At 37.1% G+C, this 15842-nt stretch overlaps 1 protein-coding gene and 2 pseudogenes across 2 annotated transcripts; all 3 read left to right on the forward strand.

Annotated features, from left to right (window-relative positions):
* Positions 1-339: 339 nt before the first annotated feature.
* LOC145992382 (cuticle protein 19 pseudogene) lies at positions 340-2294 on the forward strand (annotated as a pseudogene). Its single transcript, XR_014442162.1, has 3 exons — positions 340-362; positions 1761-1916; positions 2031-2294. The product of XR_014442162.1 is annotated as a cuticle protein 19 pseudogene (transcript).
* A 5660-nt stretch (positions 2295-7954) lies between these two features.
* Positions 7955-12055, forward strand: LOC145992383 (cuticle protein 19 pseudogene; annotated as a pseudogene).
* A 1506-nt stretch (positions 12056-13561) lies between these two features.
* On the forward strand, positions 13562-14020 carry LOC145992384 (protein CFDP2-like). Its single transcript, XM_083128764.1, has one exon. It carries the CDS (start codon positions 13562-13564, stop codon positions 14018-14020), a length of 459 nt encoding a protein of 152 aa, XP_082984890.1.
* Positions 14021-15842: the final 1822 nt, after the last annotated feature.

Here is a 15842-nt window from a genome sequence, read left to right on the forward strand (position 1 = left end):
CCACCGTTATCAATCATAAAGTTGTAGATATTTAACTCACTGTCAGACAAAGGTTGAGATTATAGGATGAAATTAAGATACATGTTATGTTATTAGTATTTAAAATATCTCAAGAATTTGAATCTGATCATTTGTACTTTCTTCAACCACGGTCTGCCATGAGATGCATACTCTAATGCTGAGTGATGCATGCAGATTCTTGCATAACGTATTAATTGAGAAATTATACATTTGGTGGAAGTGCTGCTTGTGGAATTGTAAATTCCAGAATGACTTTCGCTGATCTTCCATAATATAAAAAGACTAACGATCATGGTCTTGTTAGAGTTGGCAGCAACAAGCACACCATGAACTCGTTTTCAGTGAGTAGTCGCCTCTACATTACTGTATTCTCATTTCATTTCTCAACATCCATATCACAGTTATTTAAGAAGAGCACATTACTTTATGCTAACAATAATTCATGCAACGTTCTATGTTGAAAATATCCAGTGTTACGTTATAAAAGTAATGCTCTTCAAAACTAAATATTTCTGTAATGTACGAGTATTTGCAGTTACTCGTATAGAGATGAAAACTTGGAAACTTTTAGTTTTAAATTCATTCATCATAGATTTCCACTACACTTTGTTCTAAAATTCTGATTAACGGCTCTTCGGTTTGCATGTGCAGACTGCTAGGAATGTGCATGTGCGTGTTTACAGATATCTAAAATAGTTTTAAATACACTGAAGAGTTAATTAGATATAGCTATAAAATCAACCATCAATAACTACAGGATGGATACTTGTATTCTGACGTATATTTTCAAATAGTGACAATATATTTACAAATATACAACATAACCCAATAGTGAAGGAAGAAAGAAAATTCCCGTGGAAGGTCTGAAGTTAACACAAATATCAAAACAGGGTTAACAAGCGGTTACAATATATAGCTAAATGAATGAACCATATAGTTAGAATATTATTTCAATTTACAAGCACTAGACTGAATCAAACTAAATTATAGTATTCATGGATATATTTACTTCTTACGTATTTTGAGGACATCAGAATGACTGGCTCTGACGAGGAAAGCGTGACATATCTGGTTCTCTTGGATGAGTTTATGTATACTGCTGTACTATATAAAAAATCACCCGTTCACTTAGAGGTTCGTATTCAACTTGAGACTTTATATACAAACACGACGTCTCTATATGATCAAACACTAACTTTAAGAAAAAAATGAATTTAATACAAGTAAGATAGATAGTGCAAGAACAATAGAATAAGCTGTATAGAACAGAAACAAAATGGAAAAGAGACTAATGTTACATGCACTGTGGAGATAAGAGTTTCGGGCAAGTTATTGTGTAATTTACCCGTAATTATAGAAAAACAATAGAACAATCTGATTATATAACCTTAAAGAAAAATGGGAGTGGAAGACGTTAAGAATGGGGTGATTGGAAAATAACGTTATAAAGCTTCTTAGTAAATTAGTTACAGAAAAATGCATATTCAGTTGTAATATAAAAGAATTAGATATAATCTATGATTTTCCCACATATTTATAACGATTTGATGTACTAACACAAGAAAATCCATTGTAATATAACAGTACAAGAGATAGAAAACCATAATATTTTGGGATTGAAAAACAATAGATATACATATTTACGAACGTAAATTTAGAATGAAGGGGTATATGAGTCATTAGAAGTACAAATTGCCTATATCTGGAGTGTCTTATATGTATCATTTATGGTATTTCAGGCTATCTTGGCATTCTCCGCTCTCGTAGCGGTTGCAGCTGGTGGTGCTGTAGGCGGTTATGGTGCATTGGGCTATGGCTATGGCCCTGTTGCTGCTGTTGTTCCAGTGGCTCATGTAGCTGCTGTTGCTCCTGTCGCCGCTGCTGTTGATTACTACGTAAGTTTGTTCATATTTACACTTTCTGAAAGATCTATTGATTTTATTGTAACTCTCAATTTGAAAACATCTAAATTCTATTCATGATATCACATAAGTTTATATATTTTCCAGGCCTACCCCAGATACGCCTTCGGTTACGGAGTGGCCGACGCTCTGACTGGAGACCACAAGAGCCAGTCTGAAGTTCGTGATGGAGGTTTGCTGAAAGGCCAATACAGCGTGGCTGAACCAGATGGCACTTTGAGAGTTGTGAACTACGCTGCTGATCCAGTCAACGGATTCAACGCTGTGGTGAGCAAGCTTGGACAGAGTACTCACCCTGGACCTGTCGCTGCTGTTGGTCATGTTGGATTGGCTGGAAAACTTTACGGTTAATGGAAACTACGATCACGGTAACCTTGCTAAAAACCGCCTTCTAAAGTGTTTGAATCAAATGAGACTGATTTGAAAGTAAATATATATTTTTTTATAAATATAGCATTCATTTATCAACATATTGCCATTTGAATATGATATTTCTAGTTGTCTTTTTGTTTCTGAAATCAAAGTGTGTGTTTATAAATCTACATTCATTAATATGTATTGAAGAAACAAAACATCAGATGAAACTTGAAGTTGAAAACTTATGTGGAACAAGAATATAATAATTACTACGAAATTAAACAATTTCGTTATGTTTCCGTATTTCCCGATTTTGTTTTGAAGGAAACTTAACAATATCCAACTTGTTAATTTACTGTGAGAAGTTGGTTTGGAATATTGAAAACATAGTTAAAGATTAAAAAAGAAAAATAATATATTAGTTGAGTTTGAAATTCTTGGAAAACATCTTAATACGATAAGAGTATGTCTCAACCAAACAAAAGGAAAAATTTAAAGTTCACCATGTTATTAAATGGAGAAAGAGATGAGGTGAGGTTTTACTTCTTCAGGGGAGGTTTTATGAGAGTGTGTGTGAACTGACAGACTTTACGCGAGTAAGCGGTTCATAAACTGTCTCTGATGATAAAATTTCATGAAAAATGTATTAAAATGCCCTCTCTCGTCTCCAACAGAATTATTCACAATTTCTGTAGGCACACGAGGTTTCTGCATTTTAAAATTTAATAACGAGTATAACTTTTTTGGTTCAGCAACAAACTGTGCAGTTTTGTTATTTACATATTCAGTACACCTTCTCTTGAGTAAATATTTTGAATGTCTCCGAATGTCACAAAACGTTTTGTGGGTATGTGCTCTAGCCTGCGTTTTGTTTTTGAAAGTAGGGATATGTTCCTTGTCCAACCAAATCGGATATTCTGCAGAACGTGCTTTGTTGGTAGGCACAAAGTTCTTTATTATAACATGCAGGGCGTCCAGAAAAATATCCACGGTGCTTAGGAGTACGTAGCCATTTAAGCTAAAAATGCTGTCTAACTCAGGACACGAACATAGGTCTCTGTCACACCTTGATAATAACTTATAGTCTGAACTACCCAACCAGCTCTTGGCTTTGCCTGATTTGTAGTTTTCACTGTTTTACCTATGTGGAATTGTCTCTGACAGTGATGCCGCAACAGGATTTCTGTCTTTTGCGTCTTTTGTCGTCCTGGCTTATTGGCTAGTGAACGTCGAACCCTCCAAATCTTACTTATTCTACGCTCCTGCACCTAATCCGCAAACTTAGGTTCGTCTCCTGAAGACGGAGACAGAATCAGTTTCCGAAACGTGGTATTTCAATCTGAATTGATAACCACTGAGCCACCGAGGCCATTTTTTTTCCCTGCAAGGATGGAAGATTAAGAATTTCGAAGCGAGCATAACCTGACGATAGCATAATGGCGCCTGGAGGGGCGAACCACAGTTGTGCAGGAGTGCAGGAGTACAGGAGTGCAGTAAAACAGTGTTGTCGGTTGTGCCTATTCTATAGGAACCACGTTAGATTAAAAATGGGAATTGAGAGTCTTATATAATTAGAGAATGGTGGCTATTCTCGAATAGCCGATTTCAAGAGGATTAACTGATTGATTGATTTGGTTTATTTTATTTCGCATTTCTGCCACTTTTAGCTAAACGCGAAAATAAGTATGACTGATGATATTACGAAATTGGTGAAGGGACACACAAAGAACACCCATTCCTAGGCCAGGATTCGAATCCGGGACACCTGACGTAGTAGCGCGATGTGGTGACCACTCCGCCGCGGAGACCTGCGATATGAAAGGAGTTGCGCAATAAATTGTATACTAATATCTGCTTTGACTTATTTTGTTTTGAACGTATGCTAGTTCCTATTTCTTTTTCATTTAAACCTTGTTGTGAGCGTACGTTAGTTACTATTTTTGTTCATTTCAGCTTTCGGAATCCTTCAAAACATTCCTATTATCTAAATAATCTCGCATAAGATTAAAAAATCCGTATGATTTTGGGAGTAGAGTGGAAGGTGCGAAAATTTTTTGATATTTTTGATTGATAATAATTGCTTTATCACCATTCAAATCAAAATGAATGCTTACTTTAAAACACAATATCTGCGTCATCATCTTGACAAAATAACTCAAAGGAAGAGTGTATAGTGTAATGTGGGTTCAAAGTAACCTATTATGTGAGAATAAAAGTTTAGGCAAGCTGCTGTATCAAGCAAAGTAAAAGTTAAATAATGTCGTGTCGGTTTATGCTATGATGATAATATTATTCCCAATTTACAGTTATCAATCTTACTAGTTATTGGTATGCTAGTTATAATTACTAGATATAATTTTCTCTCCGTTGGAAAATTTCAGGGACTTGGGTGAAAGATAATTTCATCCAAGTCAGAAACTCATTGCACAATTTGTTCACATAAAGGAGCATACTCGTTTGAGGTGAAGTCCAGCGTCGGAGATCGAGAGGGGCGGTACACTCGAAGTAAATGTTCGAAAAACAGCACCATCAGCGTTACTTACTAGTAAAATTGTTCACAACACGCAGCAAATTTTCTGATTTGACAAGATAAAGGAAACGATTACAGGAAAGCTCTCAATTGTAAATATTATTGTAATACAGTGTCAAATTTTACAGTCGTAAAAATTTTTGAAAAATTCTTTGAAAAACTCAATATGCAATAAACTATGGCAAAAATGACTATCTCAATTCATTCACTTGCGGCACTTTATTTGGAGCCATTTGGAAGTGGATTATGGTTGCATTACCTCCTTCCCTTAGTATAATGTAACAGCCTGGTAGACATTTTAGATGTTCTCTACTTTGGCCTCGAAATCTCACCCAAATTTTCCACGGTTTCTTCCCAATAACCATAGCCTTTGTTTCGTTCGTATTTTTTTTTCATCCCGAATGCTTACAGTGAGCACTTAAGTTTTCATGGCCCTCTCGTCTTCTGCTAACAAAGTCATGTTGTCCGGAAATATTATACATTTAGTTCTTCCTCCTATTATTAGCCCACCCTATTCTGGAAACAGTTCTTTACTAATTCTTCTAAGCAGATATTTAATAATGTAGATGATAGGCAGCATCCTTGTCGTTATTTTCTCCCAAATTTATCCCTCAGTCATTCCTTCTACCAGGGCCACCGTTAGGGGTGTGCGACGCGTGCCACCGAACAGGGCCTCGCGCTTCTGAAATATTTATATAATATTATTGAATATTTTATTCCCATTCATTTTTTGTGCAAACATGATCGCTTTAGAATAAGATAGAAAAGAAAGGAAATCTATATTAGAAATAAAAATCAATTTAGATAAGCTTACGTAGTGTAGAAAAAAGAAAACAATTTTCAAACGCGGGCTGCAAGATGCATGCCTGCTGTGTCCGACGGAACGCAGTTGAATTTCTTGTTTGTGACCACAACCTACGACCGATTTCCTGCCATAAACTTATTGCCCGAGAGGGTACAGGAACTACAACTTGATTCCTTGTGAAGCTGAGGCCCGAAATTTTAGGGTACAAATGTTTGGACTCCCGCGTTTGGGTATTACGTTATGGTAAATTAAGAAATTGGCCGTGACAGGGAAACTTGTCCTGTGTCGATATTCCCTTTTGTGTGAAAAACATACTTAGCTAAAATCGAAATAAATATCTGGAGATACTTTTATTTTTATTCCTCTAAACCCTCCTAGAGAAGGGACGTTTACAGATTTCGCCAGATATTACCACTATGCGAGTGGGTCAACAAGTTTCAAGTCAAATAAATCATTATCATTTGAAGCAGTGGAGCATTCGGCTTCCATCTAAGTACGTATTTCATTTCCAGTTTACTTAAAAAAAATCGTCTAACATCGCCGATAAAAGTAGCAAGTGGCGAAAGAAGCTTCTGTCGTTTGAAATCAATCAAGACGTATTTGACACAAGAGCGCCCGCAGAGGGGGGCCAAGGGAGCATTTGTCCCTCCACACCGAGTGTGGAATGCTTTATGGGAATTTTGTGACAGGGGGTGACCACTGACCTCCCCTCTTTAGAAAGACTCCTGCGGGCGGCCTTGATTTGAGAACCATGTATTTTTTAAAACACTCACCACAGTCGTCACTTGTCAAAATTTGTCTTCGTTCTTCAAGCCGGTTCGACGTACACGTGTACGGACCCTCATAGTGCTTCTAGAGGTGGTTCGACGTACACGTATACGTCCCGTCTAGTAGTGACGAAATGATGCATATTCTGCCACCTGTTGTTTTCCCACATAAACGAAAACGCATGTAACTCAAGAGTAGACTACAATGTGCTGCCATCTATTGGTTTTCCTTCCAATTACATGAAATTATGTGCGATTGCATCACTTCATTACGTAAAAAAAAGCAGCTTAGAAATGACATCGCACGAGCAGGTAAAGGGCATCGAAACGGACAAAATTTGTGCGTTTTTAGAGGAAAGTGACAGTGAAAGTTCAATTTCTTCATTTCTATCTACAAGTGAAAGTGAAGTAAACTATGCAGAACAGGAAGTAGATAGTGTCAGTGATAGTGAAAGCGAATTAGATGGCATTATATCCTCACCTGTTGCATCATCGAATGTAACCTAGAACTGGAAAGAAGTTGACGACTTTTTCAAAGCAAATAAACTTGCGTTTTGTGGATTGTGCAGTCCCCAAAAAGCAGTCAATAATGTTCTTGATCCCTTTCTGTTGTTTTTTTGACACAACACACAACGTTGGACTTCTAAACTAACAAGAACACAAGACAGAAGGAGTACTTTGTAAGCGCAACATGTAAGTTCTTATTTTTATTATTATTTTTGTTATTATAGTATAAATGTCATTATTTATACAATTTTGTGTAGTGTGAAGTTTCGTTTACAAGTCCTGAAAATTTCATTGTAATTGAGCAAATGGTTTTTAAGATATGTTCAATTTTGTGACATTACGAGAAAATTGTGGTTAAGTGATTTAAAATTACCGCCTCTCGCAGCGGCTGATGGGTATTTAACTCTCGGCTTGAAGGGTTAACGTGAATGAAGACTTTGATACACAAAAGGCGAGAGATTTTAAGTAAGTATATGAAAGGTAAACTCTACGATTTTTGTCTTTATTGTATTCTGCAAGATTTATAAATGAATTTCACCCTACAATACTTTCATAAACGATACGGAATATTCACATTTACAATACCAGTTTGTGAAGACTGCGTGACACACACACACACACACACACATTTATGTAGAAATTGCATGGATATGCACATATACAGGGTCGCCGAACTCCGTGGCGGAGTGGTTAGTAGAACGTGCTACAACACCAGGGCTCCCGGGTTCGAATCTCGGCTTGGGCATGGGTATTCTTTGTGAGTGTCACTTCATCAATTTAGTCTTGTCATTCATCCTCATCGTCGCTATTAGTCAAAAGTGGCAGGAAAGAGACGCTAAATAACAAGGTGACATTGTGGACCACAGACAAATTTTCACAGCTTGCAGAGGACGTCAATGCGAACAACTTTCCTTGATAACAGTTTGTTCCTTGACGTTTGATTTCGACTTCAGCACTCAAATATAGCATTTTTTTTATCCTGTATGCTTGTGTCCATGCATCACATTCATGGTTACTACGGTACTAGCATTTTTCCTGTCGAAACATGACAAAATCTTTAGTACGCTGCGAACTGGGAAGGATGGCCCTCAGGATATAAATATCTCTGAATGAAACTTAACAAGTGTTTTATGCAGCGTAACTTTGGGTCGAAAATGAATCTCAGGTTTCTAAATATACAAAAAGGTTTAACATTCCAAAACACATGTGTACATTTTAATAAACGTGGAGATTTGGCCCCAGCCCCTTGCTCACGCCAAGTTACGCCTATGCGAAAGGGACAATCTCAGGGGTTTCATCCTTCTGTTAGCATGATCCCGTTTCCATAGAATACTGACGTCTTTAGTATGCTATCTGACAGAAAAAATATCATCTACATATCACACAAGATCAGCGCCCAAACCGTGGAGGGTGAAATGCAGCGGGCATGCCTGAGCATTTCTCATAGTGCATTGTCTCAATGTTGATACGTATAATCATGTCCCCTTTCCCCTCAAACTTCTCCACCAAACTCGACCAAGAATTCTCGAGCTAGAAATTTCCACTTGGAAAACGACACAAGAGAAAATGTTTTTCGAGGGCTCATGGTGAGGATTGTTTCAGTGTTTTACAAGGAAAAAAAGTTTCACTTTTGAAAATATAAGGGCCTCGCGGGTATGGCTTGCACAGCAGAGCCTCGCGTTTCCTAACGGCGCCCCTGCCTTCTACTATTAGTTTAATTCATCACTTCATGAAAGAGATTGATTATGAATCCTCCACTCTTCCACAACTGCACCGATCTTATTCAATAACTACATAACTTGCATCAAACTCACTCCATGAAATGCTTTCTTCAGATCCACAAATACTATAAATAGTACTTAACATCTCTAGGCATCTTTCGCCATACAACTCGTGTAACTTCTTAAAAAGAAATTGGGTTTGTTTAGAAAAATAAATGATGTGTTCTTTGCCTGCGAGCATCCGAAATTTCCCACCGGAGGGAAAATTCCCTCTCTTCAAAATATTCAGCGAAATGGGATACGGCGAAACGGTAATTCCTCTTTCACCGAAAATATTACTCAGAAGGGAAATGTTCAACAGGTATAATAATGCGCCCCTGGCCATTCGGCGAAACGGGAATACATGCCATTAAACATGGGAGTTGAGGGTGTCTCATATGATTGGAAAGTACTTGATACCCTCTGATAGCCGGTTTGAAGAGGTGTTACACACCATAAATTGTATACTTATATCCACTTTGACAAATTTTGTTGCAAACGTGTTTTGAAAGCATTCCTCTTATCTAAATAAACTTGCTCTAAGACTCAAAAACTCGTATGCTTTGGGAAATAGAATGGAAGGCGCTAAACTTTTCTGATATTTTTGAACGATAATAATATCATTACCACCATTCAAATCAAGATAATTGTTTCATTAAAACACAATATCCGTGTTATTTCTCATCTTGTCAAAATAACTCAAAGGAAGAAATGTATGTAGTGCCGAGTGTAATATTGGTAAATAATAATAATAACCCCACAGCTCTACAGCCCATGGCGGGCCTTGGCTTACCTACCGACTGCTGGTCTCCCTCCCACACTGTTCCGCCGTCACCTGTTATAGCGTGGAGGTCTCAGATCAGTGTTGGGGGTGACGGGTGATCAGCCCGACGAACCCCCAGCCGTTATTGTAGGTCTTCTTGACCAGGTTACGCTCACTCACTCGGAGCTTCCCAATTTCCTCACGATGGTGGGTTGCCACCGGCCCTATACGGAGGCCGAATAAATTCCGACCAGAGCCGGATTCGAACCTACGCCGTCCCGCAGCGAAAGATCTCAAGACGAGTGAGAATATATGAGAATGTTAATTTTAGCTATTGTATCTAGCAAAGTAAATGGAAAATAATAATGGGGGAATTATGCTATATTAAGGATACTATTCTACATTTTCAGTTATTCATCTTTCTAGTTATTGTTTTGCACATAATATTCAGAAGGGTGCAGAAGTGTTAAAATTTCTAATTACGTTTGTATCGCAATGTTCCTTTTTAGAAATTTTTGTATGAAAGTAAATTTTTTCTGTTATTACTAGACCTTGGATTTCAGGTTTTTAACGTATTTTTTTCTTTTACAGGTAAATAAGAAGTAAGAAATTACATAAGCGTTTCATTTTAAAAAACGCAGCAACTGATGAAGTTTTATAGTGCCTAAAATAACCGTTTTTGCTTGTTGGAACCTATTTTAGGTATATGTGTCTAAATGAAATCATTTTTAAGGTCCTTATACATATATTTCTTAAAGTTTTTACAGGATTTTTACATCACACAGAGGTCCTAAGATGATCCTCACGGACAAAAGACGAGGGGAGTTTGACTGTGGATATCATGAGTATATCATGAGGTATATATTTTTCTTTCACAGACAGTATGTAGTTGATATTTTATTTCACTCAAGGATTCCGTTTCCGCATTAAAGGAATTTCCGGAGATATTTTTTCATCACTGTTTCCTTCCATTAGGAAAGTCATGTGGTCTGCAGGATATTTCAACGTTAGTAGTAAAATTACATCTGATATTTGATTTAATTAGAAATTTTGTATGTCATTCGCACTCTTGGTGTCTAATACTGTTACACATCACCACATTATTCCAACACAATTACCATCTTATTTGTTGAAGGAAGTAATCGCGTTCCATTATTGTGTTTCAAAGTGCTTCGTTTAATGAGTTTCACTTTTCCTTTCCTTGAATGTGTAAACATTACTGAAGGGTATATAAAGTTCTCAGTTTCTACTGATCAGCACAGTTGGCAGCAACATTCACATCATGAACTCGTTTTCAGTAAGTAGTGAGTGCAGAGTAAATTAATATTTTCTTATTTCTTCAAAGGAACAACTTTCTTTCGGTTAGCATTAACAAGTCCTTCTAATGCTTTAGTTAAAGATTGGGTCAGAATGACTAATCCATGAACAATGACTAAAAACTAATGAAATCATGTGATTGCTTATTTTATCTGGAAGGTTATTACGATACCCATTCGCGCATATCCTCTTAAAACACATACATGTAATTTTTGACACATCATCTTCATTTTTGGGGTTCTGAAACAAATTTATGTGGACAAATTTATATATCCTTAATATAAATGGGTTCCGTGAGGGAAGTAGTTAGCCTAACGCGCTACCAGTTCAGAAGTACAAGTTTGATCGAAAAGGCATGGATATATCACTTACTTTGTTCCATCATCTATTGAATTTGTTCTTCATTCATAGTTATCGTCGCAATTATTTCCACAAGTAGACAATTGACAAAGACAAATAGAGATTTCCTTAGAATATTGAGCGATGACGTACTTAAAATATCAAAGTAAAGAACTTGAAATTGTGAAAACGTATGTATATAAAGAATTCAGGTAATAAAATTATTTTTGTAAATTTTACTATCTATTAATTGCTGACTGAATTTATTAAAATAAATTATATTGATGCAAATGATTGTTTCATATTCAAATAGGAAGTATTTCAACAATAATATTAACATTATTAGGTGAGAATAGCACAGATATATTTCAAATTTATTGTACATGTCTTGATTAATAATGTTGTTCTGAAATCTACTTTCAGGCTCTCTTGGCATTCTCCGCTCTCGTAACGGTTGCAGCTGGTGGTGCTGTAGGCGGTTATGGTGCATTGGGCTATGGCTACGGTCCTGTTGCTGCTGTTGCTCCAGTGGCTCATGTAGCTGCTGTTGCTCCTGTCGCCGCTGCTGTTGATTACTACGTAAGTGCCTTCATTTCTATACACTTTGAAACTTTTATTGTTTGCTAAGTACAATTCCATTTAACTGTCAATTTGATAACATCTCAATTCGATACATTTTATGACAAAAGGTAATATTTTCCAGGCTTACCCCAGATACGCCTTCGGTTACGGAGTGGCTGACGCTCTGACTGGAGACCACAAGAGCCAGTCTGAAGTTCGTGATGGAGGTTTGGTGAAAGGCCAATACAGCGTTGCTGAACCAGATGGCACTTTGAGAGTTGTGAACTACGCTGCTGATCCAATCAACGGATTTAACGCTGTGGTGAGCAAGCTGGGACAGAGTGCTCACCCTGGACCTATTGCTGCTGTTGGTCACGTTGGACTCGCAGGAAAACTTTATGGTTAATTAAATTCAAATAATTTATTACTTTGTACTCGTATGAATAAAATCTTTTTGACATATAATTACTTGAATATCTTCCTACCGCTCGCTCATGATATTTGTGAGAATATGCTTTTTAAGAACCAAATGTAAGAAGTTGTCATAAATACATAATGTATTATAAAAAACATGATTTCTTACCTTTAAAATCACACTTCCATCCTTCAGATGTCATGTAAAATGATAGAGGTCCCGCATATATCTACCAATTTCAAAGGTTGGAATTCCCTACGGTCCCGCTGTGGGGGTGAAACCCAGCATGCTAGGTAAGAGCACGAGGAATGCCATTTCTGTAGTAATGGAGCGTTGGAGCCCTGAACACCCTGCTTTTGTAGTAGAGGCGTATTTTAAAAGTAATGTATGGTATATTGTATGGCAGCTGCACAGCACAAACAACACTGCCTTCGATTTCTTTCTGTGGGGTTACCTCAAGAGCATACTTTTTGAACACGCATCACTAACTCAGAGACCCTGAAGAGAAGAATTAGTGAAAAAGTCCCACCAGTTCCACCTGCAATGCTTCTGTCTGTATATCTTTTTCACGTTTGGCGTTTGTTTCTTTCAAGTCCACTTCATTAACTGGACTTTCAGTTCATCATGCTATTAGAACCACTTTGAAACCCGGAACCACTTAATTATAATTGTATACAAGACGACAGCTTTACAACTACTCCATCGGGACGCCGAATTGCTTTTCGAAGAGTTAAGTTTAGCAGTCAGTCCCTCAACACACAATTGAAAAAAATCACAAGATCAACTGGAGGGTACTAGGACATTTCTCTTCGAATTTTATAAACTTAAAAATTTTGTTACATTTTAACAAAGTATTGTTGTTAGAATCAAACGTTACTTCAGAATTTATCCATTCATACTTCAGTCTACGTTCCCTGTCAAATGAGTAGGTTTTTTTTTTCTCTGCGGATTTTCAGGATTTATGATCTTGTGCCTTATGCTTCAAAGTACCGTAGTATTTTTTCATATATTGACTTATATCATTAAATTTCTCACCATCTATTCAGTCTGGTGCTTTTCGTTGCAGTCACTCCGTTTTGAGTAGCTAGCAAAAACAAATTTCCTCCAGGGAACACCGCCTTTACATAAGTAGCTTCAGTACCAAGCGAGGGAGATTGCGGACTACAAGGCAATTAGGGGCTATACCGGCGGGAGTATAAACTTCTGGCAGGGTCCCCCAAGCCGGACAGACCCTGGTGGAGCAGCCAAACGAAGAATGTTCTACAACTAAATAGCTGGACCAGGTTCTACCGGTATATCTGTGGTGAAAGCAACTGATCTAGGGGACGGAAATCCTCAAATCAAATAACCTGGCCCCAGGTTGGAGGTTGGGCGTAGGGCCAACTCTCCTACCCTCTAAAAATCGATTGTTACGGAACCGAATGAAAATAGTCGGATGGATACACAGCAACATAGACCTAGTCAAAGGAGAAAGTATAGAGGGTTAAAGATAACATCATGGAATGCATTGAGCTTGTACGACCTGGAGCCCTCGTAAGAATGAAAGAACAACTGAGAAAGTATAGGATCAATGTCGCTATTCTACAAGACATAAGATGGAAGGGTGTAAACATTATGAATTCTGGAAGCCACATAATATTTTATAGTGGAGGCAATAGCAACACCTTCGGGATGAGGAAATTAGACATGTTTATTGGATTTAAGGCCATCAACGAGAAACTCTGCAACTTAAAACTAAGAGCTGAGATCTTTAATATTACATTGATCTATGTCCATGCACCTACAGAGGAAGCTGAGGAAGAAGAAAAGAATCAGTTTCATGAAGAACTGCTGGGAACATATGGGGATATAAATGCCAAAATCGGAAAAGAAGAGGTTTTTAGACCGACAACCCTATTCCATCTCATGTGTTCATTGATGGAGCCGTCTCGCGTCACTACTTGCGCAGATATTTGATTTCGTTCGTTTGCTCTCGAGGTAACCGGGCCAGAGTATAGCGTGCAATGGAAACTCCAACAGAAGTATGTTCGAACCTGAAAAGTGACAAAGTATTAGTTTTATTATACTTAACTATAAAGGTTCTTGACAATCAAGCCCTGAAAAATAAAAATACATCGAAATATTTACACCCCCATACACACACATATATCTCGGGTGTCTGCAGTGACGCAGGAGCTGGGGGTACAGGGGCTTCAGTGTTCACTCTTTTGGAGACGGTACAATATTACCTAAACCCTTTAATCCGAATTGGATCCCTTGTACCCCTCAAGTATTTGACAGATGCAACAGGCTAGTATTGAAACAAATCGTAAAACATATGAATATTTCTTTATCTGAAATATTTTCCTACCATAGGCAACCTTTGGGCATGAGGCCATACTTTTGACTTCATTTCCTCAGTTATGTTTTTCGGTAGTTAACCCTGTCCACTTAAAATTACTGACTGTCCCTATGACTCCTATGCAGAAATAGTTCAAACTACCGTAAATCTATTATAGTATATAAATGTCGTATCAGTCTTAGTTGATCCATGATATTGGAAAATTTTAAAATGGTTGAAATTGAATGCAAAAAGATAAAAAAACAGATAGAAATTACTTTTAGGTACTGAGGCTGCAAGTTAATGTCACTTTGTTTGAGGATCAGGAAATCAGAGGAAAATTATCAAATTGTTAAATACTATGATTTTTTTATTCTTATAAAATAACAGTTAGCCAGTTCTGGCTAATCACGATGTTGCAGGTGAATGATTATTAAATTAAATTAATGGAAATACATTTATACCGTATGTCCAGGTCGGAATTCGAACTCGCAACCTTCGTTAGCGAAATCATGAGTGGACCACTAAACATGAACTTTCTAAATTTGAAAACTATGTATACGGTCTACCACACTCAATTTTAGCCAGATGGAACTGAATACTCTTCTACCCAATTACGACGACGTAGCTACTTTGCCCGGTAATGCAAAACGTTGCGATGGAAGTTGAGAAATCGTGGAACACGTTTACTTACACTTGGTTTCATGGAGCTGTAGGAAATGTTCCATGTACAATACTGAACAAAGTATTTTGGATACAATTTTTGAAAATGTTCACTTTACACATCTATAAATATGGTGCACTTTATTTTTAAACCTCAAACACAATAAATTATTAATATTGGAGGTATTTTTCGTTTTTTAAGGACGAAATATGTTGAAATTCTCGAGAATGGTCACAATTTGCATTTTATGCCAAATTCGCATTATTTCACGATTTCAAATGCATGAAACATGTGTTGAGAACATGCCAATAGATTAACACTTTTTGAAACAAGTAACATTTTTCGGTTTTATCGAGTTTGCGAAAAATCAAGGTCAATAATCATTGGGTATTTGTGAGCTTTTTACACAACCACATAATCCTTTTGAAAATTATACACATGATAGCATTTTGCATTCTCTCATTACATAACTAGAATTCAATATATTTTTTGTGCATAAATGAGTGCACTAAAAGATTTGTAACTTTAATAAGATAATATTTACATCAGTGGCGGCGATTGGGGACAAAATGCCAAAACTAGAGGAAGGGCAAATACAGTATATTTTCCTTTCCCCCTAATCGATTTACATACTTCTCTCATCCTGCACAATCAATAGTACTATTTTTAACTTGGAATCACGATAAGGCTAATTTGGAGGCTAGGTTTGTCACCTATTCTTTAAGAACCATGACGCGTCACTGAATTCATTAAGAAACCAATTTTCTTAAATTGCAAGATAATAAACCAACAGA

This window comes from Lepisma saccharinum, chromosome 9, assembly GCF_977018435.1.
Source record: "Lepisma saccharinum chromosome 9, izLepSacc3.1, whole genome shotgun sequence".
Classification (NCBI taxonomy): Eukaryota; Metazoa; Arthropoda; class Insecta; order Zygentoma; family Lepismatidae; genus Lepisma; species Lepisma saccharinum.

Coding starts and splice junctions, on each gene's coding strand:
- LOC145992384 (XM_083128764.1), top strand. CDS start 13,562: ATGGAATGCATTGAGCTTGTACGACCTGGAGCCCTCGTAAGAATGAAA.